Source organism: Nannobrachium achirus (assembly GCF_963921795.1).
Source record: "Nannobrachium achirus genome assembly, chromosome: 20".
NCBI classification, from domain to species: Eukaryota; Metazoa; Chordata; class Actinopteri; order Myctophiformes; family Myctophidae; genus Nannobrachium; species Nannobrachium achirus.
Genome location: NC_137827.1, coordinates 17,187,789 through 17,209,420, shown reverse-complemented (window position 1 = coordinate 17,209,420; position 21,632 = coordinate 17,187,789). Strand labels below are relative to the sequence as shown.

The window sequence follows — 21,632 nt, the reverse complement described above, 5'->3', positions numbered from 1 at the left end:
CCAAGAATAGCAGATCTACAAGCTCACAACGCCGTTGTGAGCTTGTAGATCGGCTATTCTTGTAGATTGGTTATTCTTGGATTATGTTCCACACATTATTCTTGGCTAATGTTCCACACATAATAGGGATACTAGGGTTCAAGTGGTAGTGTAGGGAAAAAAAAGTTCTTATCACACAAAGATTTGGAGGACCCCTGTAATAACTCTAAGGACCCCCTAGGGGTCCCGGACCCCCTGTTGAAGACCCCTGCTTTAGCTATTGAAAAATAGCAGATATGCTAGCTTGTAGATCTGCTATTTTAGAAAAATCATGAAAATGTCTGCAAATCTTTGAATATATCTATTTTAAAGTCAACATTTGTAACTCAGATATTTGCTTCTGAGGGGGTCCCTGCCTGGAACAACATATTTTGAGATGGGGGTCCGTGGCCAAATACATGTCAGTTTGGGGGTCCTCCTGACCTTGACATGAAAAGGTTTGAGAACAACTGATTTAGAGGAAGGATTTAGAAGACATTTATATAATCGGTAGTGTTGCCCGATCCCGATCACGTGATCGGATCGGCCGCCGATATGGCCGTTTTTATAAGATCGGAGATCGGGGGAAAAAAATTTTCAAAAAAATATTTTCTGGGAGTACTGAAAGTTACAGGTAAGGTGAATGCGATATGAAATGTAAGCTTACCATAATCACAGTAATCCTTAATCATTTTCAATCATATTCAAGGGCTTTTGGAGAAATGAGACAGACAGAGCACTGCAGAGGGAAGGTGATTGTGTCAGACTCTGTGTACAGCTGGCAGCTGATGCCAATAAGTAGTAATTGGCCCCTTGCTAATGGATCAAAGGAAGGCAATTATGTCTCTCTGCACTGTCAACTAGCTCAGTGGTTCTCAACCTGTGGGTCGGGACCCCCAGGGGGGTCCTCAAATTATTTTGGGGGGGTCCCCAGATGATTAACTTAATGTGCAACATTGTTTTCTCTCTCAACAGTAAACAAATCAACATAAAGTTTAAGTGTATAGAGGGTATCTGCACATTTCGAAAGTGAAAAATTAAGGACTTTTTAATACCTCTAAAATGACAAATTAAACATTGGCCAAATTGTCAAATATTAAAGCCAGAAATTGTGAAAATAGCAGATCTACATGCTCACAACTCCTCGCGTTGCGAGGCGTTGTGAGCATGTAGATCTGCTATTTTCACAATAGAACCGTGTTATACAAAATATACTTCCTCAACTCTTCAGGGTCGGGGGTCCCCAGTTAAAATATGATTATTTTGGGGGTCACGGCCTGAAAAGGTTGAGAACCAAGTGATAGAATGAATAGAATTTTTTTTTTCTTCTTAATGCCTTGCCAAAAGATCGGATCGGGAAAGATCGGGATCGAATCGGAAGCAATAATATTTGATCGGTATCGGATCGGGAGCAAAAAAACCCTGATCGGGGCATCCCTAATAATCGGGTCAAAATATTCAAAGACTTAGGGTGGCCAAGCGGTCCAGGCGCAAACCACATGCTGGCTGGCTCTAATGCCTGGCAGCGTGTCGTGGGTTCGAGTCCCGATCCCAACGGCCTTTGCTGCATGTCACTCCCCTTCTCTCTCCCTGTTTTTCCTGTCTACCTACTGTACTGTCAATAAAGGCAAAAAAAAGCCCCCAAAATAACCTTAAAAAATATAAATATATTAAAAGACTTGCACAAATGTTCAAGATTTTTCAAAGATAGCAGATCTACAGGGTGTACAGTGTGCTTGTATATCTGATATTTTTTTATATAGTTCGAGCATAAAATAATGGTTAAAGTAGTGTGTTCCCGGTCTAATTAGGTTAATTCGTTTGGGTCCTCCCAAAACCTTGTGCACTGTACACAGGAAAGCTTCACTATCTCCCTCGACCATCAACAGCCCTCCCAGAGCCAGCCTTCTACATTTTGGAGACTCCGTTCCTGCCAAAGCCACAACCACTAACTTCCTCAAGCATGCTCCTCCGAGGCGGATGGGACTTTGAAATCCAATTAAGAAATTAACTTTTTCCCTCATTTTGGCAGTGATTTTAATTTCCCTTCTGGCCTGCAGATTCAGGAAACTGGAAACTGTGAGGTGGAGATGCGGTGGTCTTTGGGAAATGTCTGGATCGGGCTCGGCGAAATGGCTCTGGGGTGGGAAAATTAGATAGGAGAGGGGTAGATCTTCCCAGAGGAAATTCAGAATCCATGTCGTCCCGGGACGCATTCTGTTTCAATTAGATCGGTGGTTCTCAAACTTTGAAATTTGAAGGTCTCGATCCCCTTAACTCTGACAGTGTACAAATGGAACCAAATGGACCCGTTAGGGTTCATTTGGTTCCATTTGTACACTGTCAGAGTTACAGGCTTGTAAGGGTCAATTTAGACCCCCATAAAGGAACCTGAAAATCCACTTTGAGAACCACTCTGAATTAGATAAAAGGCGTATACATGCATGCAATACTTGACTAGGCAAGATCTTCACCGTATCAGTTTGTAAATACATGTTCATGTTTCACAAGTCATGCATTAGCAGAGTTGGTATCCTTCAGATAAGCACTGCTATTTGATATTTTATGTGTAAGAAACAGAGAAACTCTGTCTTGATTACACATGATGTATATTTGATATTTGTTGGACAAAATAATTTCACCCACTCTTTTATACCAAACTTGTGATACAAGTTGAGGTGCCCAGCTGAATCAAATCCACATGTTTATAGTGAATATATACATATGAATATATATCTAAACTAAATCACACATCCCTTTGGAAATATAAGCTGTTTCACATTTTGAGGTTTGACTAGCTGCAGCGGTGGTACAATGGCGCCACCTTGTGGCCATTTGTGGATCTCACAACCCAACCTTATGTATGATAGCCTCTGTTGTCAGTCGCTAATGTTCTTTGACACTATTCACACTGGCATTTTAATTCCGAGTTCATTCATTGCAGACTCCTCGTGCTATCTTAATACGTACAGATGCCTAAAATTACAACAAATATATTAAATGAATCTTCTAAAACATGCACCCTAAACAGAACACCCATACAACAGCAAGACACCATGCATGCAGTAGCCATTCTTTCTCTGTCTGTCTGTCTCTCTCTCTCTCTCTCTCTCTCACTCTCTCACAGGTTATGACTAGGTTATACTTGCTAAAACGGACATAAGCATAATACTAATACTTTAATACTACTGTAGCCACGAGGAAAAGCAAGTTAGCGTTTCATTTTCATATTAACCCACCTCTTTCGGTGTAGCAGTGCTTGCGACACCAAGCAGCCCATACAAGTCCATCTGGAGGAGCTCCTTTGTTTTCGTTTTTCCAGACATTGTTTCTCCTCAATGACCCCGAATAAACAGAACACAAAAATAGGAATAATATAAGGACGCAGTGTTTACGTTTAGGTATTTCCACTTATGTTGTTGTTGTAGCAGGGTGCATGAGTTTGACGTTTTTGTCCTTTGAACCGGATATTGTTTATTGGACTTCATTGCGCAATGCATGTTGGGAGATGTAGTTGTCACGTTGCATTTATGGTTTGTAGTGAAAAAACAGCGCCCTCTCTGTTTTGTTCCTTTTCGCAGCACTTCATCTGTTCTTGAGAGATTAGTTTTGTACATTTTTTGAGGGCAGTGCCCAGGGCACAAAGACCAAATACCATTGCGGGAAAGCTGTTGACATATATATATATATATATATATATATATATATATTATTATTTATTTATTTTATTTTTTTTCATACAACTATCTGTGAAATAAATACATAATTAAGCTTTATAATTTATGTTATGAAAAGCAAATGATTTATTGGTATTTGCAAATGACTAATATCTGTTCATGCATTCTCTCAGCCCTCGGCCTAAACATCAGAGTCTCTCGATGAAAGCTACAACATGTCTCCTTGCGCCCAAGGACGCCCCCCCCCTAAAATATGCAGTAGTCCTGGTTTCTATACTACCTCCCCCTAGCCAGCCGGGTGCTCCCCAATGTCCCCTGGCGCGGCAGGGGGAGAGCGGAAACCAGGACTACAGGTTAGGTAGTCACCGGGTGAGAAAAATGGGTTGCAAAAATCGTGGGATAAAAAACATTAAAAAAAAAGAAGAAAAAAAGAAAGCTACAACATTATTATACCCGGGCAGTCAAATCTGATGACCTTGGAACGGTCGGATATCGGATATCCCACCAGGTATTTCTGGCCACCAGAACATAGGCCTCGTTTAACATCTCGAGCTGCGGTCATCGTCATGTTGGCTTGTATGGTGGACATTTTTGTAAAAATATATATTTCTTTTTTGCCACAGACACACAAAATGAGTGGACAAATAATATGACCAGAAACACATAAATAGCTAACAGGTCTGTAACTAGAAATGAAACCAAATAGACCTGCAAGGGTCCACAAGGGTATCAAGCTTTCTTATTTTCATCAAGTGACTCTGATGCAGAGGGCTGAGAGAATGTACACATTTGTCTGTGTGTACGGACATATTGATGACCCCTGAGGTACCGAGACTCGGGGGGAGCAACATTCGAGAGGGCGACTCGCTCACCTGAGCTTGCTCGGCGTTGCCTATCGTCCGCTTCAGACAGCACGCCTCCGTCGTTTTATCTGTTCTTGCTGGTGCTGACTGTTCTCGCACCAAGTCATGGGCTGCCCGGCCAGGCGGCCACTTGTACCAAGCATTCCGCTGTGAAAAAAGGGACTGACTAGGTTGCTGTAGTGTACCCATAGTTCCGGTTACCCACTGGATTAATTTGAAGTTTCGTTTAGGTAGGAGGGGGAGAATCTCATTGAAGGCCAACACTACTAGAGGGGAGAGGTAGAGGAGAAAACCGTACAATCAGCAGTGTGGGACGTGGGTGAGGCATCAAGGTTACTGTGGCCTCAAGGCACGTAATGTTTTGCATATTTTTGAGGCGTAGGCCAAAGTAAAACCGCACACTGTATGCTCCCATAGATGAATCTTTGATTTAAGCAGAGTAACTAACATTTTAGGCCGATGACCTTCTTCAGACTCACTGTCTGAAGACATAGACAAAAAGAGCCAGTCAGCTATTTTGGGCAAAAACTATTTGGTGCACACAGAAAAAAAGCAGTCCAAGTATGGAGACAATGAGGGACACTATTTTAGTTTCCAAACTTGAAAAGTGTGCTGTGCTCCAGGTCTCCACCAGGCTGGGTTGTCTACCCAACTTTGGTCACTTGTAACGGGATCTGAAAAATGTGTGTGAGTTTAGTTTAGTTTAGTTTATTTGATCATCACATAATAATAATAATAATAATAATATAATAGGTCATACATTCATATGAGCATTGTTACAGGTGATCAAAAGGAATAGGCTGAAGCTGAAAGCTTGTGAATGCCTATCCTACTTATTCATGAATTAAGACATTGATTAGTTATAAGAGTGTTCAGATTATTATTATTATTTAGTTTTTTCATCAAAAGAAGTTTGACAGAATGTGTAGGAGTAGAAGGGGAACTACGCACTATGGCAGAAAATGTAATCTGGCACAAACAGGGCTTATAAATTGCGCCATGATCCAAGGAATTATAGGCCAAAACATGAAGTGGGATGTAGTGCTACATGAGGAGATTTGAGAAATTTGGGATGGAGGTTCTTCCTTAATTGGCTTAGTGGGAATGTGTGTGCAAAGTTTGTGTTTGTGTGTGTTCATGGTTTGAGGCATTTTGTAAAAAAAACTTCCCACTCCTGCAAACTTTAGAAGCCAATCTTAGCCAATCAGGATGGAATATGCAAAATCTGACAGATCTGTTTTGATCACATCACTATAGAGATAATGTGTAGTGATTTGCATTAAGTCTGGACAAAATCTGTAGCAGTCATGTCAAGAAACGTGTTTAGCCAGAATTAGCCTTCTGGTGGTGTTATAACAGGGCGATGTGAAAAGTTTGGGGCAAAGGTTCTGCTCTGGTCTCCAGGGAACTGTCCACACACAGTCTGGCACGATTGGTCCAACAGGAGATTATCTGCTCACAGACAGACACACACACAAGGACAGATGGACAGGGGCAAAAACATCTCAACAATACAATTCCTTACATATTTCAAGGGAAGCTTGGCAACCCCAGCATGTACCATTAAGTGTTAGCTTGCTGTTAGCATAAAACTGTAAAGCAGACACAACCTTCAATTGATCCAGTGACATTATGTAAGAGAAAAGTGTATGCAGATGAGAACATCTATCTCTAACTATAGAATGCAAAAGATCAATCATGGTCAGGTGCATGGCAACAGTTTGTGTTCTGTGACATCAGAACAGATCTCAGTGCAGCCTATATAAAAAGTGAAGGCATAATCTTTGCTTACCAGCAGTTTATAGGTCTTTGGACCGCAGTGTTACTGTAGTCCCTGCTTTTGCCCTACAAAGAGCGATGACGTGCCAGGAAGATAATGGGAATATGAGCGAGACTGTGGTCATACCGATCGATGAATGCAACCCCATTATCAACAACACTGATACTGACATGGGTAACAACTATGACGGCAAGAACATGGCTCTCTTCGAGGAGGAAATGGACAGCAACCCCGTGGTTTCAGCTCACTCTCTAAATAAACTGGCAAACATAACCGAGGGGGATGAGGAACATAAGGAGACTGATGAAGATAGAGGACACAAAAAGAATATTGTCAATAGCCCTCAAATGGGGACCATCATGGGTGTCTACCTGCCCTGCCTCCAGAACATCCTCGGAGTCATGCTCTTCCTGCGTCTCCCCTGGGTTATAGGCACAGCGGGCGTCATTCAGACTCTGGTCATAGTGTGCATGTGCTGCCTTTGTACCTTCTTGACGACCATATCCATGAGTGCAATTGCTACTAATGGCGTGGTACCAGCTGGAGGCTCCTATTATATGATCTCCAGATCTCTGGGTCCAGAGTTTGGTGGGGCTGTGGGGCTCTGTTTCTACCTGGCAACAACATTTGGTGCTGCTTTATCCATATTGGGTTCTATAGAGGTTTTGCTGACTTACATAGTTCCTAAGGCAGCCATCTTCTCCTTGATGGATAACATGCGTGTTTATGGCACCTGTTCTTTGACATTAATGGCACTGGTTGCATTTATTGGCGTGAAGTACGTGAACAAACTTGCATTGGTCTTTCTTGCCTGTGTTATTTTATCAATCTTGTCTATTTTCACTGGCGCCATCAAGTCTGCATTTGAGCCTCCTGACTTCCCTGTTTGTCTGTTGGGTAATCGCACATTGCAGAACCGTAACTTTGACAAGTGTAAAAAGACAGAGATCATCAACAATGAGACAGTCACCACGGAGCTGTGGAAACAGTTCTGTTCAGGGTCGGAGCTCAACGCCAACTGTGATGATTACTTCAATGTCAACAAAGTGACCTCGCTACAGGGGATCCCAGGGCTGACCAGTGGGGTCATCTCAGAGAACATGTGGCCAAGCTACGGTCCACTGGGCATGCTCATAGAAAAAAGGAGCCTGCCGTCTAACCCAGTAGATGATAAATCTAAGGACATCTACAGGCCATACGTGGTAAACGATATTGTCACCTACTTCACCCTGCTGGTCGGTATCTACTTCCCCTCTGTCACAGGTATCACAGCTGGTTCCAACCGATCAGGGGATCTGAAAGACGCCCAGAAGTCCATCCCCATTGGAACCCTCCTGGCTGTCGCCACCACATCCAGCATCTATCTTATCTGTGTTGTGCTGTTTAGTTCCTGCATTGAGGGCGTTGTGCTCCGAGATAAGTATGGTGAATCCGTGAAAAGGAACCTTGTGATTGCTACACTGTCCTGGCCCTCTCCATGGGTGATTGTGTTTGGCTCCTTTTTCGCCAGCTGTGGGGCGGCACTTCAGAATTTAATCGGAGCTCCACGTCTGCTGCAGGCCATGGCACGAGATGGCATCATACCATTCCTGCGGGTGTTTGGCCATGGCAAAGCTAATGGAGAGCCCACCTGGGCACTGCTGTTGACTGTAGGAATCTGTGAGATAGGCATCCTCATTGCGTCCGTGGATGCTGTGGCTCCCATCCTCGGCATGTTCACCCTAATATGTTACTTGTTTGTCAACCTGGCCTGTGCTCTTCAGACCCTGCTCCGCACGCCCAACTGGAGACCACGCTTCAAATACTACCACTGGGCCCTGTCCTTCCTTGGTATGAGCTTGTGTCTTGCAATCATGTTTATGTCCTCGTGGTCCTATGCTATCATAGCCATGGTCATCGCTGGCTTCATCTACAAGTACATTGAATACAGAGGGGCAGAGAAGGAGTGGGGAGATGGGATCAGAAGTTTGTCTCTTAATGCTGCACACTATGCTCTTATTTGCCTTGAGGAGTCACCACCACATATCAAAAACTGGCGACCTCAGTTGTTGGTGCTACTTAACTTGGACTCAGAATTGGATGTGAAACACCCTCGCCTGCTGTCCTTTACCACTCAGTTGAAGGCAGGGAAAGGCCTGACTATAGTGGGGAGTGTCCTGAAAGGAACCTATCTCAAGAAGGAAACAGAGGCCAAGAAGGCTGAGCAGAACATCAAGTCATCCATGACAGCAGAACATACCAAAGGTTTCAGGCACGTTGTGGTGTCCTCCAACCTGCGGGACGGCTTCTCCCTCCTCATCCAGTCTGCCGGGTTGGGAGGTATGAAGCACAACTCGGTGCTGATGGCATGGCCCGACACCTGGAAGCAGCCCAACCACTCACAGTCCTGGAAGAACTTCATAGAGACCGTACGTGAGACCACAGCGGCTCATCAGGCCTTGCTCGTAGCCAAGAACGTGGACAGTTTCCCAACCAACCAAGAGCGTCTTGGGGAGGGTACCATTGATGTGTGGTGGGTGGTTCACGATGGAGGGATGCTGATGCTGTTGCCCTTCCTGCTCCGACAGCACAAGGTGTGGAGGAAGTGCAAAATGCGTGTCTTCACCGTTGCCCAGATGGACGACAACTCCATTCAAATGAAGAAGGACCTCCAGATCTTCCTCTACCACCTCCGACTGGAGGCAGAGGTAGAGGTGATGGAGATGCACGACAATGACATCTCAGCCTTCACCTATGAGAAGACACTTGAGATGGAACAACGGTCTCAGATGCTCAAAATTACGCAGCTGTCCAGGGCAGAGCGGGGGAGAGAGGCCCAGTTAATCCATGACAGGAGCACAGCGCCTCTGGCGTCACGCCACGACAAGGCCAAGACTACGCCTGAGCGGGTCCACATGACCTGGACCAAGGATAAGTGCCATCGTAACCGTGAGTCCAATACCACCGTGCCTGTATGCGACTTATTCAACCACAAACCAAACCAGAAAAATGTCCGCAGGATGCACACGGCTGTGAAGCTGAACCAGGTGGTTGTAAATAAGTCCCAGGGAGCTCATCTGGTCCTGCTCAACATGCCCGGGCCACCTAAGGACAGAGAAGGTGACGCAAACTACATGGAGTTCCTGGAGGTTCTTCTAGAGGGCCTCAACAGAGTCCTTTTGGTCCGCGGAGGTGGTCGTGAGGTTATTACCATCTACTCTTAGGAAAATAACCAGGAAATGATGTGGATCTGAAGATCCACATAGAAACAGTGTGGCTGGCTTCTCTTGGATGTAACCAGCCTGTTACATCAGTAATCTATGATGTCAGTGTCTACTGCCTACTGTCTATACTGTCTACTGTCTACTGTCTACTGTATACCCTTATGGACGTGGGTGTCAGGGAAGCCAGTAGATCTTCATTACAGAGAGTCTGAGTAGAGTCTGTATTACTATTTTTTTACTCAATCAAATGAGTGCATGGTAAATTAAAATATGTGTTGTGGTGCCATAGCACATACGATGCTGAGTTCCTTTTTTATCTCCATGTCTTGCCACGGTATATATTCTTTTGCCCCAGATGGCAGAAGGGGCTTACAAGTATCCATTACATTGATTGATGAATACAAATGAACGGGGATAGAAAACATCTGGTCATTTGGATTAAGATCTATGTGGGAATGACAAGGTTTCATGTGGATTTCGTGGCCAGCCTGCGACATCAGTTATATATGAAGTATCTATGCCGTAGAAAAGGGTAGCATGGACACACTTTTATTTATTAAAAAGAAAAATGAAAGACATTTTTCACAGCTGGAAAGAAGGTGCCATTGGAGAAGGTCACAGTTGGACGAGCTACCAATAGAGTTGGCGAGATTTCTTTTGTTGTAATTTGACTTATTTACATAGCCAAACATGTAAACAATTTCACTTTAGTTGTATTAGAGACTTCGATAAGTGAGGAGATCCCGGATTTGGTGATCGTGTCTCCAGGGCTCTCTGTGCTCCATACAAGACAGACTTCATCTGGTAAAGACTGGCGGAGGGGAATGGGCCAGGGTTTGGGTTAAACACGGATTTTACAAATTAACATTGCAGAGATTTGGATATCCTGTATCGTATATGTTCTCTCTCCTGATTGGATGATATTGGCATCTCAACCTGAAAATGAGCGGGAGAGCCATGCGGCCTGCAATTGATTACTACTATAGCAATGAATGCTAGGGGAATATTAAGCTATTTCACTTATTTAAAAGGGGGAGAGATCACTTACAGCAACATACATTTTCAGTTAATTTGCGGCTATTGATTTATTTCCCTTTGTACTGGAATTACTATTGACATTACTATCAATTACAATTTCCCAAAGCTATCTATACTGTTCCTACTGTATAGCCTAACTACTAACCAGGAAACAACTCGACTCAAATCTATACATTAGCCAAATCTATGTCTGTGTCTGTGTTTTGGTCATCCAAAGGGAAAACCATTGAAATAACACAGAGTGACATCATCAACTGGGTGGTGACGTCACCATCATCAACATCAACAGCCAATGAGGGACCAGCATTCTTGATGACGTCACCATCAACAAGTGCGGCCTGATATAAATCACAAGGCGCTCACTGCTGGCGCATAAGTAGGCCATACTGGCCATACATAAATTAGTCTGTGTTTATGTCCATAGCCAATCATGGGCTACAAGCCAAAGAGGGGAAAAGGGTGATGTCATAATATCGAGGGATATATAAGGGCCATGAGAGGGGCCGTCTATGCCCGTAGCCAATCAGATGGGCATAAACGGGCAAATATCCAAAGATCTTGAGGATTGCGGATTGGTGAGCTTGCCTTCACGTGACATTACAGCCAACCAGACGATAAATGGGCCAATCTCCATGATTGGTCAATTTTCACGTGACATAATAAAACGGGAGGAGTGGGCACAAACTTCAGTTAAAAGGTTAACAAAAATCACACCCAATGTGAAGTGAGCGCTTGTCGTGCTTGCATAACATCTTCAGTCTAGGATTTAAGTCTAGGATGTACAGGCTATGATACACACACACATTTTGCTATGGCAAAACGCTGAGAAAGGCTACAGACATACGACATATGACATCACTAGACAAACATGATGCTACGCACACACATTTTACTATGGCAAAACGCTGAGGAAAAAGGCTACGGACACACGCACAGCCACTTATAGGAGCGGTTTGCACCGCTCAAAAATCACACCTGTGCATGGTATCAAACACAACACACGTGCATATCTCCTTTTATGGGCCGTTCTGTCCGTGACATCAGCTGTGGTGATGTCGGACTCTGCATATACTTTCTATTAGTCTTGTGTGACGTTAGTCTCGTACTGCATACACTGCATACATGGGGACATACACACAAAGCTAGACGTAAGAGCGGTTAGAACCGCTCAAAAACAGGTTCAGTTTTGCTGGCCTAGAAGTTCTCAGACCTAGAAGAATATTGTGTTGCCTATAGCAAACACACTAATAAAGAACTATAGTCTGGATGCCCTGTAGGGCAACCACACTAATAACTGTTCACATGGAAATTCAGTGGATCCAGTGCTATATATGTGAGAGAGAAATGTGCTATTGTCCAATGCCAAATTCCGGATACTCATGGATGATCTTCCTGCACAAATCGACATGGTTAAACATGCATGGCAACGTGTGTGGCGTCAGACCAGAGCTCAGGTTAGCTTATATACAACAATGCGTTGAAGAACTGAAATAATGATAATAAGAAATTAACCAGAAAGTTGCATCGAGAGGAGCGAGGAGCCAGATAGACGTTTTCATGTTTGCGTACCACCAAGTGCTTAACTGCTGTGCCTGTTTTTTCCCTAGAAATGAGTGCGATAAATGGCCGAGACACAGAGGGAGACACAGGGGATATGGGCGAGAACTTTGTTGTCGTGCCGATCAGTGAACGCAGCAGCACAAACAACACAAATGAAACGGGAAACAACTATGATGTCAATAACCTGACCATCTTCGGAGAAGAGATTGACAGCAAACCTCTACTGGTTTCATCTCTCAATAAATTGTCATCCTACACCAATCTAACACAGGGGGCTCAGGAACATGAGGAGGCTGATGAAAATGAGGGAAACAAAAAGAAAACTGTCAAGAAACCTCAAATGGGCACCTTCATGGGTGTCTACCTGCCCTGCCTTCAGAACATCCTGGGGGTTATTCTCTTCTTGCGTCTCCCCTGGATTGTTGGCACAGCAGGCATCGTGGAGTCTCTGGTCATGGTGTGCATTTGTTGCCTCTGTACCCTCTTGACTGCAGTATCCATGAGTGCAATTGCTACTAATGGCATGGTACCGGCTGGAGGCTCCTACTATATGATCTCCAGATCTCTGGGTCCAGAGTTTGGTGGAGCTGTGGGCCTCTGTTTCTACCTGGGAACAACCTTTGCTGGTGCTATGTACATATTGGGTATTATAGAAGTTTTGCTGATCTACATGGAGCCTAAGGCGGCCATCTTTTGGGCTGAGAGTTTGGAGGACGAGGTGGGTGCCTTGTTGAATAACATGCGTTTTTATGGCACGTGTTTTTTGGCATTCTTGACCCTGGTTGTTTTTGTCGGCATGAAGTACGTAAACAAACTGGCCTTGGTCTTCCTTACCTGTGTCATCGTTTCCATCTTGGCTATCTATGCCGGTGTCATTAAGTCTGCCTTTGAGCCTCCTGACTTCCCTGTTTGCCTGTTGGGGAATCGCACATTGCAGAACCATAACGTAACATATGAGTGTAACAAGACGAAAATCATCAACAACACAGAGGTCCCCACGGAGCTGTGGAAGCTGTTCTGCTCAGGGCCAGAGCTCAGCACATGTGATGAGTACTTCCGTGTCAACAAAGTGACCTCGCTCCAGGGGATCCCTGGGCTGACCAGCGGGGTCATCTCAGAGAACATGTGGCCAAACTATGGTCCACTGGGCATGCTCATAGAAAACAAGCGACTGGTGTCTAACCCGGTAGCTGATAACTCCAAGGACATCTACAAGCCATACGTGGTAAACGATATCGCCACCTACTTCACCCTTCTGGTCGGTATCTACTTCCCCTCCGTCACAGGTATCATGGCTGGTTCCAACCGGTCAGGGGACCTACGAGACGCCCAGAAGTCCATCCCCATTGGAACACTCCTGGCTATCGCCACTACCTCCAGCATCTATGTCAGCTGTGTTGTACTGTTTGGCGCCTGCATTGAGGGTGTTGTGCTCCAAGACAAGTTTGGCGAGTCTGTGAAAGGGAACCTTGTGATTGGCACACTGTCCTGGCCCTCGCCTTGGGTAATCGTGATTGGCTCCTTTTTCTCCTGCTGTGGGGCAGCACTTCAAAGTTTGACCGGAGCCCCACGTCTGCTGCAGGCCATTGCTCGAGATGGCATAATACCTTTCCTACAAGTATTTGGCCATGGTAAAGCTAATGGAGAGCCTACCTGGGCACTGCTGTTGACTGCAGGAATCTGTGAGGTCGGCATCCTCATCGCCTCCCTGGACGTTGTGGCTCCCATCACCTCCATGTTCTTCCTCATGTGTTACATGTTTGTCAACCTGGCCTGTGCTATTCAGACCCTGCTCCGCACTCCCAACTGGAGACCGCGCTTCAATTACTACCACTGGGCCCTGTCCTTCCTTGGTATGAGTTTGTGTCTTGCAATCATGTTCATTTCATCTTGGGTCTACGCTATCATAGCCATGGGCATTGCTGGCTGCATCTACAAGTACATTGAATACAGAGGGGCAGAGACGGAGTGGGGAGATGGGATCAGAGGTATGTCTCTTAATGCTGCACGCTATGCTCTTAGAAACCTTGAGGAGTCGCCACCACATGCCAAAAACTGGCGGCCTCAGTTGTTGGTTCTACTTAACATGGACACAGAACTTAAGGTGAAACATCCTCGCTTGCTGTCCTTTACCACTCAGTTGAAGGCAGGGAAAGGCCTGATTATAGTGGGCAATGTCCTGAAAGGAACTTATCTCAAGAAGTACACTGAGTCCAAGACAGTTGAGCAGAACATCAAGTCATCCATGACAGCAGAATGTACCAAGGGTTTCTGCCACGTTGTTGTGTCCTCCAATATACGAGAAGGCTTCTCTCACCTCATCCAGCTGGCCGGGCTGGGAGGGATGAAACCCAACTCCATCTTGATGGCCTGGCCTGCCACCTGGAGGCAGTCCAATAGCCGACAGTCCTGGAAGAACTTCATAGAAACGGTGCGTGAGACCACAGCAGCCCAACAGGCCTTGCTTGTAGCCAAGAACGTGGACAGTTTCCCTACCAACCAGGACCGCATGGGGGAAGGTACCATCGATGTGTGGTGGGTGGTTCACGATGGAGGGATGATGATCCTGATTCCCTTCCTGCTTCGACAGCACAAGGTGTGGAGGAAGTGCAAGATACGTGTCTTCACTGTGGCCCAGTTGAATGACAACTCAATCCAAATGAAGAAGGACCTAGAGATGTTCCTCTACCAACTCCGGCTGGACACACAAGTGGAGGTGGTGGAAATGCCAGACAGTGACATCTCAGCCTTCACCTATGATAAGACACTCGTGATGGAGGCAAGGTCTCAGATGCTCAATAAGATGCATCTGTCCAAGACAGAGCAGGAGAGAGAGGCCCAGCTGATCCATGACCGAAACACAGGGTCTCACGCCATGCCCAACAACAAGGGAACAACCACTCCTGATCAGGTTCACGTAAAGGAGAAGCGCCACCGCAAGCCCAACGGCAACGGTGATCTACCTGACCTCAACCAGACACCAAACCAGAAAAATGTTTGTTGGATGCACTCAGCGGAAAGGCTGAATCAGCTGGTCGTCAGTAAATCCCAGGGAGCTCATCTGGTCCTGCTCAACATGCCCGGGCCACCCAAGGACAGAGAAGGTGATGCAAACTACATGGAGTTCCTGGAGGTCCTGTTAGAGGGCCTCAACCAGGTCCTCTTGGTTCGCGGTGGCGGTCGTGAGGTCGTTACCATTTACTCTTAGGAAAAGAAACCGAATGCTCAGATCAGTCGCGTTCATCAATAGAGTGGTCGCAGTCACCGCCACCACCACCAACAAGGAGATCAAGGAGAGAGTAGTATAATGGAACATTGTTACACATACTGTATTATGTTTAATACTTATTTAGATGCAAATCGCATCTAAATGACACATTTGATACGTGCTGCAGATCACGTCAAACAAGGGCTAACGGGAGATGCAAGGACGTCTGTCAATAATGTTCGATATTAAATTCTAATCGCATTTAACACAATTGGTCTGGAAAAGTCTCTTAAGTCTGAAACATTCCACAATTCAGTAAATTCCTCACTGCTCATTCTCCAAAAATCAGTTCAGTTCAGTTTTTATTTATTTATAGTGCAACAACACCCCAGGACAGCACGAAAATAGAGAAAAACATATTTTTTTATCACTTGGATGAACAAACGTTGCGGCGAAAATTACAAAGATGACCACATCAGTACTGTAGTTACGTATAAAAAGTAGAAATGAAACCGGTTGTAATCAAATGTATGCTGTGAAACTTCCCACCTTTCCCTCTTTTTAAGGCCTCTGCGGTGCTGAGCAAGGGTTTTACCTCTAACCTCTAGGCCGCCCGGATGCCTTGCGTTTATTTTTAGTTATTATAAGAAGAATATTTAAAATTTCTGAGCCTTGTCCTCCAGACTCAGTCCAGAGGCCCAGGGTGTGGGAAGCTGTGTATTTTCATTTTACATTTTTACAACAACAAAAAAAGAAGAAAAATTCAGTGATGTCATATAATAGTTAGGAAACCCAGTGATGTCATCAGTGATGTCATTGATGATGTCAATAATGGTTATAACCCAATGATGTCATCAGTGATGTCATCAATGATGTCATATAATAGTTAGAAACCCAGTGATGTCATCAGTGATGTCATCGATGATAGTGATGTCATGTCATCAGTGATGTCATCAATGATGTCATATAATAGTTAGAAACCCAGCGATGTCATTAGTGATGTCATACTATAACTATATCCAGTGATGGAAAAATATTAAACTTCAAGAGCATCTCCTCCTCCCAAGAAGGGGCACACCAAGGATAATAGTAGTAGTAGATAATAATTGATTAACCCTAACCCTTGATTGAACTCTTGATTGGTGAAACATTGCATGACATTTTAGCCTACCTATTCTTTATTTTTTTTATATTAACTATTTATTTTTCAAAGGGTAACGGGTAAGGAGGACGGGTAACGACGGGTAAGGACCTATATATATATATATATATATATTGTTCAGGAATCAGGATTCAAATTTAATTTAATTTTAAGTTTGAATATGGTGATATGAGGTTCTGCAGTGATATAGCAACAACTATGAAAGGTATATCAACAATCAACATATAAGTGTAATTACTCTCTATCTCTAGTCAACAAATAGATCTTGCCTCATATTCCCATATGTCTTCCATTCATCTGATCATGGTTATTTTTGCACAAATGTACATACTGTGTACTGTATACCAGTTGTCTTACTGCACAGATGTACATAAGTATGTTTGAAACACAGAGGCACATAATTACCGTTATATTTATTATATTACAATTTATTATATTGAGTGATGTTATCCGGGCTGTAATGTCCAATGTTCAATTAGACACAATGGTCATGCTTTGCTTGACATCACAATATATAATTCATTGTTAACCTTTTTTTCTCTGATTAGACAACATAATGTCCAATTAGACATCACAATAAGTAATATAAATGGTAAAATGGGATTATGTTTTCAGCGGATTCTTCGTGACTTGCAATTAGTATTTTTCATAATTGGTATCCTACTGTAATATTGTATATTCTTGAGCGGTGCTCCTGAAAAGTTTTCATTGAATTGATCAGTGCTCCTCAAAAAGCTAAGCTCCAACATCCAAAGTCTAGCTTTGTCCATTTGTCCAAAGGTTTGTTGTACGCCCAGGGTCACATTGGCCAAGCTTTGCTTAATGAAATGAACTCGTAAAAAGCACCACTCAATTTTATTATTATCGTGTGTATATTATTATATACACTTGGAGATGTCTTGGAGGTGGTGTTGCACCAACATTTCTCCGCTCAAATAAGTCCTCTCAGCAGAGCTTCTGCTCTACAGAGATGAATGTTTCCTCAGCCTCCAGATTATTTGTATTTGGAACAAAAAATGGGTGCAGATAATTATGCACATCACTATACAATTACAGAAAATAAACGGGTACAATTGGAAAAGGCAAAGGGGCTTCTGCACATAAACGACATCCTGCATGAGAGGGCAGCATCGTCTCCCTCTAGCGGTGAGATCATGTCTGGGGTAATCTCTCAGGAACAGACTCTGATGCTACGCAAGTCCGTCAAATGAAAAGGAACAAAACAGAGTGGGCGGTCCCTTTTATTTGACGATGGTTAGCCAGATTGTGTCTGGGGGGTGACTGCAGAGCTAGGTGGCCTCTGTGGGCACATCATCTACTGCAGGGGTGTCCAAAGTGCGGCCCCGAGGACACATTTTATACGGCCCTCTGCTTCATTCCTACATTTTATTATAAACAGCCCACCAGTACTGTCAAACAAGAATATTCTCCCAGAGTATAAGGCGGTCGCACAAAAGTAGTGAAAACAGCAGATCTACAAGCACACAATGCCTCGCAATTTAAACTAGTGAAATCATTTTTAAAATGATAAATGCAAAACAAACTTTTCTTTTTTTTGGGGGGTTTTCACCCGACAACGATGATATGTATGGGCCTTTGTTTACATTATATCAGGAGATGTAGTCGGCCCTTGGGTGTTTTAATATTTTCTAATGTGGCCCCCTTTGAAAAAAGTTTGGACACCCCTGATCTACTGGCTGGACATCAGTACTCATGGAAGGGCTGGTCAGGTACAGTGTGCCCTTCACGTGCGAGATTATGAGAGGAGGGAGGACATCTCATCACCAGACTGGGAGCTGTGGTAGTAGCTGAGACAGCTTCTCACAGTTGAGTCCTGATTCAAGGCTGAAGTCATGCTGTTATCAAGCAAAATAAAAACAAAAAAAAGTGTCTGTCTGTCTGTCTGTCTGTCTGTCTGTCTGTCTGTCTGTCTGTCTGTCTCTCTCTCTCTCTCTCTCTCTCTCTCTCTCTCTCTCTCTCTTCTCTCCTTTAGTTTCTTACTTTGCCTCTTGCGTGGAACATGGTATGGTGGTAAGTCGAGAGTAGACGGGTGTTGGGTATAGGTTGAGCATGGGGGTGGCTCAGCAACAGCCACCGTTGGAAGTTTTGATTGGCTTGCTCTGAATCTTGATGTTGGACTTCTCAGATGTGGCGGCTTTGGACCCCATTTTCTTCTTGATCTCAGCCGCCATGGTCATTAGGGCTTGCTCTACATTGGTGCCTTGTTTGGTGCTGGTCTCCACAAAAGGAATCCCCAATTTGTCAGCAAATTCCTTAGCCTTAAGATATTCCACTACTCTCTTGGCCGTAAGGTCGCATTTGTTGCCTACCAGCATCTTGTTAACATTGTCACTGGAGTAGCGGTCGATCTCATGTAGCCACTGATTCACGTTGTTGAACGACTCCTGATCTGTGACATCATAAACCACGATGATGCCATCAGCTCCTCTGTAGTAACTAGATGTGATCGTCTTGAACCGTTCCTGACCGGCCGTATCCCAGATCTGAAGTTTGATTTTCTTTCCGTCTAACTCTATGGTCCTGATTTTGAAGTCCACGCCGATGGTACTAACATAGTTCTCTGTATACATGTCATCTGCAAACCGGAGAAGGAGACAAGACTTTCCGACACCGGAATCACCTATCAGCAGCAGTTTGAATATATAGTCATAATCGGAATTCATTGTTGACTACACAAGATAGACAGATATTAGTTTTTCTTCGTAAATTAACCTTTAAATGTATTGTGTAACCAAGAACGATACAGTGTTATTGTTATCAAAGTAGTAAAGGTTGTCACAGATAAAGACAGATGATATCTTTCACTGCCTCTCTCATCTTCTACACCTTATATTGGCTGGCCAGAGCTCTGGTTCGATGTCATTCACAAACTGTTACCAAGCCTGCCTAACAATGCCGATTTTCACAGGCTCACCGAACAGGACAGATCGCAGTACTTGCATGCTCTGCTGGCGCACAAGTAGGCCATACCGCGAGTGCACATGATGCATGTTGGCACCTCGACAGAGTGCAGTCTAGTTTATATATATTTAATTATTATGAGTGGTGCTAACCGCTGCTACATCTGGCTTTGTCTGTTTGTTTGTTTGTATGTATGTATGTCCCACACTTGGTTCATTGGCCAAGTTTCGTGGGATGCTTAATGAAATGAACTTATAAAAAGCAATGTTCACTTCACACTGGGTTTGAATTTTTTATTATATTTTCTTACCTTTTGAATAAAAATCTATTTTGTATCATTAGGGTTGATTCATACTCCGCTTTTAGAGCCAAACTTATTTTGGTTCGGCTCTGTTAAAACTACAATATGACGTAATTCAGAGGATTATTAATGGAAGTACTTTTGTGGCTGCGTGTGCATACAAGGTTTGATTGGATTGCAAAGCCATGCTGTAAAACAAATAATTTTAATCCATATAATATATAACACTAGAAATACTGTTCCTACGAAACAGTGTGGATGGAACACCACGTATGGGCCTCAGATACTGAGGGATTGAATGGGTTCTCTCTTCCTTTCTCTCCAGACTCATTTTCCATTGGAAAGGCATTGGGTGCTTAAAGTTAACATACGTACTATATACAGTACAAATAACACCAGTGTGAAGGGAGCGGTGCTGCTGCTGATGATGATAGACCTCCATGACGTCACAGGAAAGGGACATACGACATCTGTAAGAACACATAAAGTCGCGTATTGGAGTGGTTGGCACCGCTCAAATATATGAAGAAGCCGCCAGTAGTATCCGTCCCTCCCTCGAGTCTTCATGTTCGCTGAGCACGTCTCCTGTGGTAAACAACTTTTATCATTCAAACAGATTGACAGCTACTGCTAAACGTGTTTTCTTTAGTAGTCTGACTGTGAGTTTACTTCCTCATGTCTTCAGCGTTCACATGCGACCAAAACATACCATTTGCCATTTGGCTGTAAGTGACATTCCTCACCTATTGTCGTGTCATGTGGCTGTCAAGTGACATTCCTCATTTGGCTGAGCATCAGTCAGAATAGTTCATTCATTGCGGTGTCCTTTTTAAAAGAACCCCAGCTGTCATGGTAGCTTGATGACTGCTAGAGTTAGAGACAATAATTAATTGATTGATTAATTAACTAATTAATCAACCTAGGATGACAGCTTGACTTAAGTATCTGTGTTTTCTTCCTGGTGTTTTCAAAGTTCACATGATGCACCAAAGAACACAGGGTGTGACTTATTTATCTGTGCCAGCTTCCTTCTATTCTATCCCACCAGTTAACAGCATTTATATTCTATTATTTTAAACAGCTAAGAGTTCTAATGGATTATTGTATACAGTTAACAGTTATAATGGATTATTTTATACAGTTAACAGTTATAATGTATTATTTTATACAGGTAAAGGACAACAGCTACAGCAAAACTGGTCTGTCATTGTTGTGGACCCTGTCAGGCTTTCTCCCAGAAAGGACCCAAAATGCAGAATAGAAATCACTTGACAGGAAACGAGAAGTGAACCTGAATGCTTTACTTAATAAACTCAAAACGACCCTTTCCAAAGGGGAATAATAATACATACACTGCTCAAGGCAAATCAGACAAACCAACAGCGAAGCACTGGCATCAGGTTCAATATATAGACTAAGCATAATAGGTAAAGGGGAACAGGTGAGGTGAGCCACACAGGTGAATAAGGTAAGTCATTAGGGCACAGGTTGGCTAGGGGGGTCACAGGCTGTGGCTGAGGCGGAGTCTGTGACAGGACCCCCTCTCCTAGGGACGGCTCCGGACGTCCCAGGAAAACGGCGGTGGAAGTCAGCAATCAGGGAGGGGTCAAGAATGTCACGACTCGAGACCCAGCAGCGCTCCTCTGGTCCGTACCCCTCCCAGTCCACAAGGTATTGACGCCCTCTACCCCAGCGACGCATCTTCAGCAGGCGCCGGACGGTGTAGGTGGGATGACCGTCCAGAAGGCGAGGAGGAGGGGGCGGTTTAGGGGAAGGCACCAGGGGAGAGAAGGAGACAGGCTTGAGTTGCGAGACATGGAAAGTGGGGTGCACCCGCAGTGTCTTGGGGAGTTTGAGACGAACTGCCACAGGATTAATGATGCGTGTGATCTTGAACGGG

General features: G+C 44.1%; 3 protein-coding genes across 4 annotated transcripts in view; 1 reads left to right on the top strand and 2 right to left on the bottom strand.

Annotated features, from left to right (window-relative positions):
* The window catches only part of dnajc17 (DnaJ (Hsp40) homolog, subfamily C, member 17), a 337,059-nt gene extending 333,606 nt beyond the window's left edge, over window positions 1-3,453 (bottom strand). For both annotated transcript variants that reach the window (XR_013963140.1, XM_080750698.1), the window contains exon 1: window positions 3,258-3,453. Coding sequence is in view for 1 of the 2 variants with exons in the window: in XM_080750698.1 (XP_080606824.1) it covers window positions 3,258-3,344 (87 nt within the window). In the remaining variant the exon portion in view is untranslated. The remainder of the gene's footprint in view (window positions 1-3,257) is intronic.
* A 2,962-nt stretch (window positions 3,454-6,415) lies between these two features.
* On the top strand, window positions 6,416-15,347 carry LOC308305969 (solute carrier family 12 member 7-like; the record flags this gene model as incomplete). The annotated part of the gene is made up of 2 exons (XM_080750868.1): window positions 6,416-6,571; window positions 12,345-15,347. 2 exons carry the CDS (start codon window positions 6,416-6,418, stop codon window positions 15,345-15,347), a joined length of 3,159 nt encoding a protein of 1,052 aa, XP_080606994.1.
* A 3,243-nt stretch (window positions 15,348-18,590) lies between these two features.
* Window positions 18,591-19,193, bottom strand: LOC308305751 (ras-related protein ORAB-1-like; the record flags this gene model as incomplete). The annotated part of the gene is made up of 1 exon (XM_080750608.1): window positions 18,591-19,193. One exon carries the CDS (start codon window positions 19,191-19,193, stop codon window positions 18,591-18,593), a length of 603 nt encoding a protein of 200 aa, XP_080606734.1.
* Window positions 19,194-21,632: the final 2,439 nt, after the last annotated feature.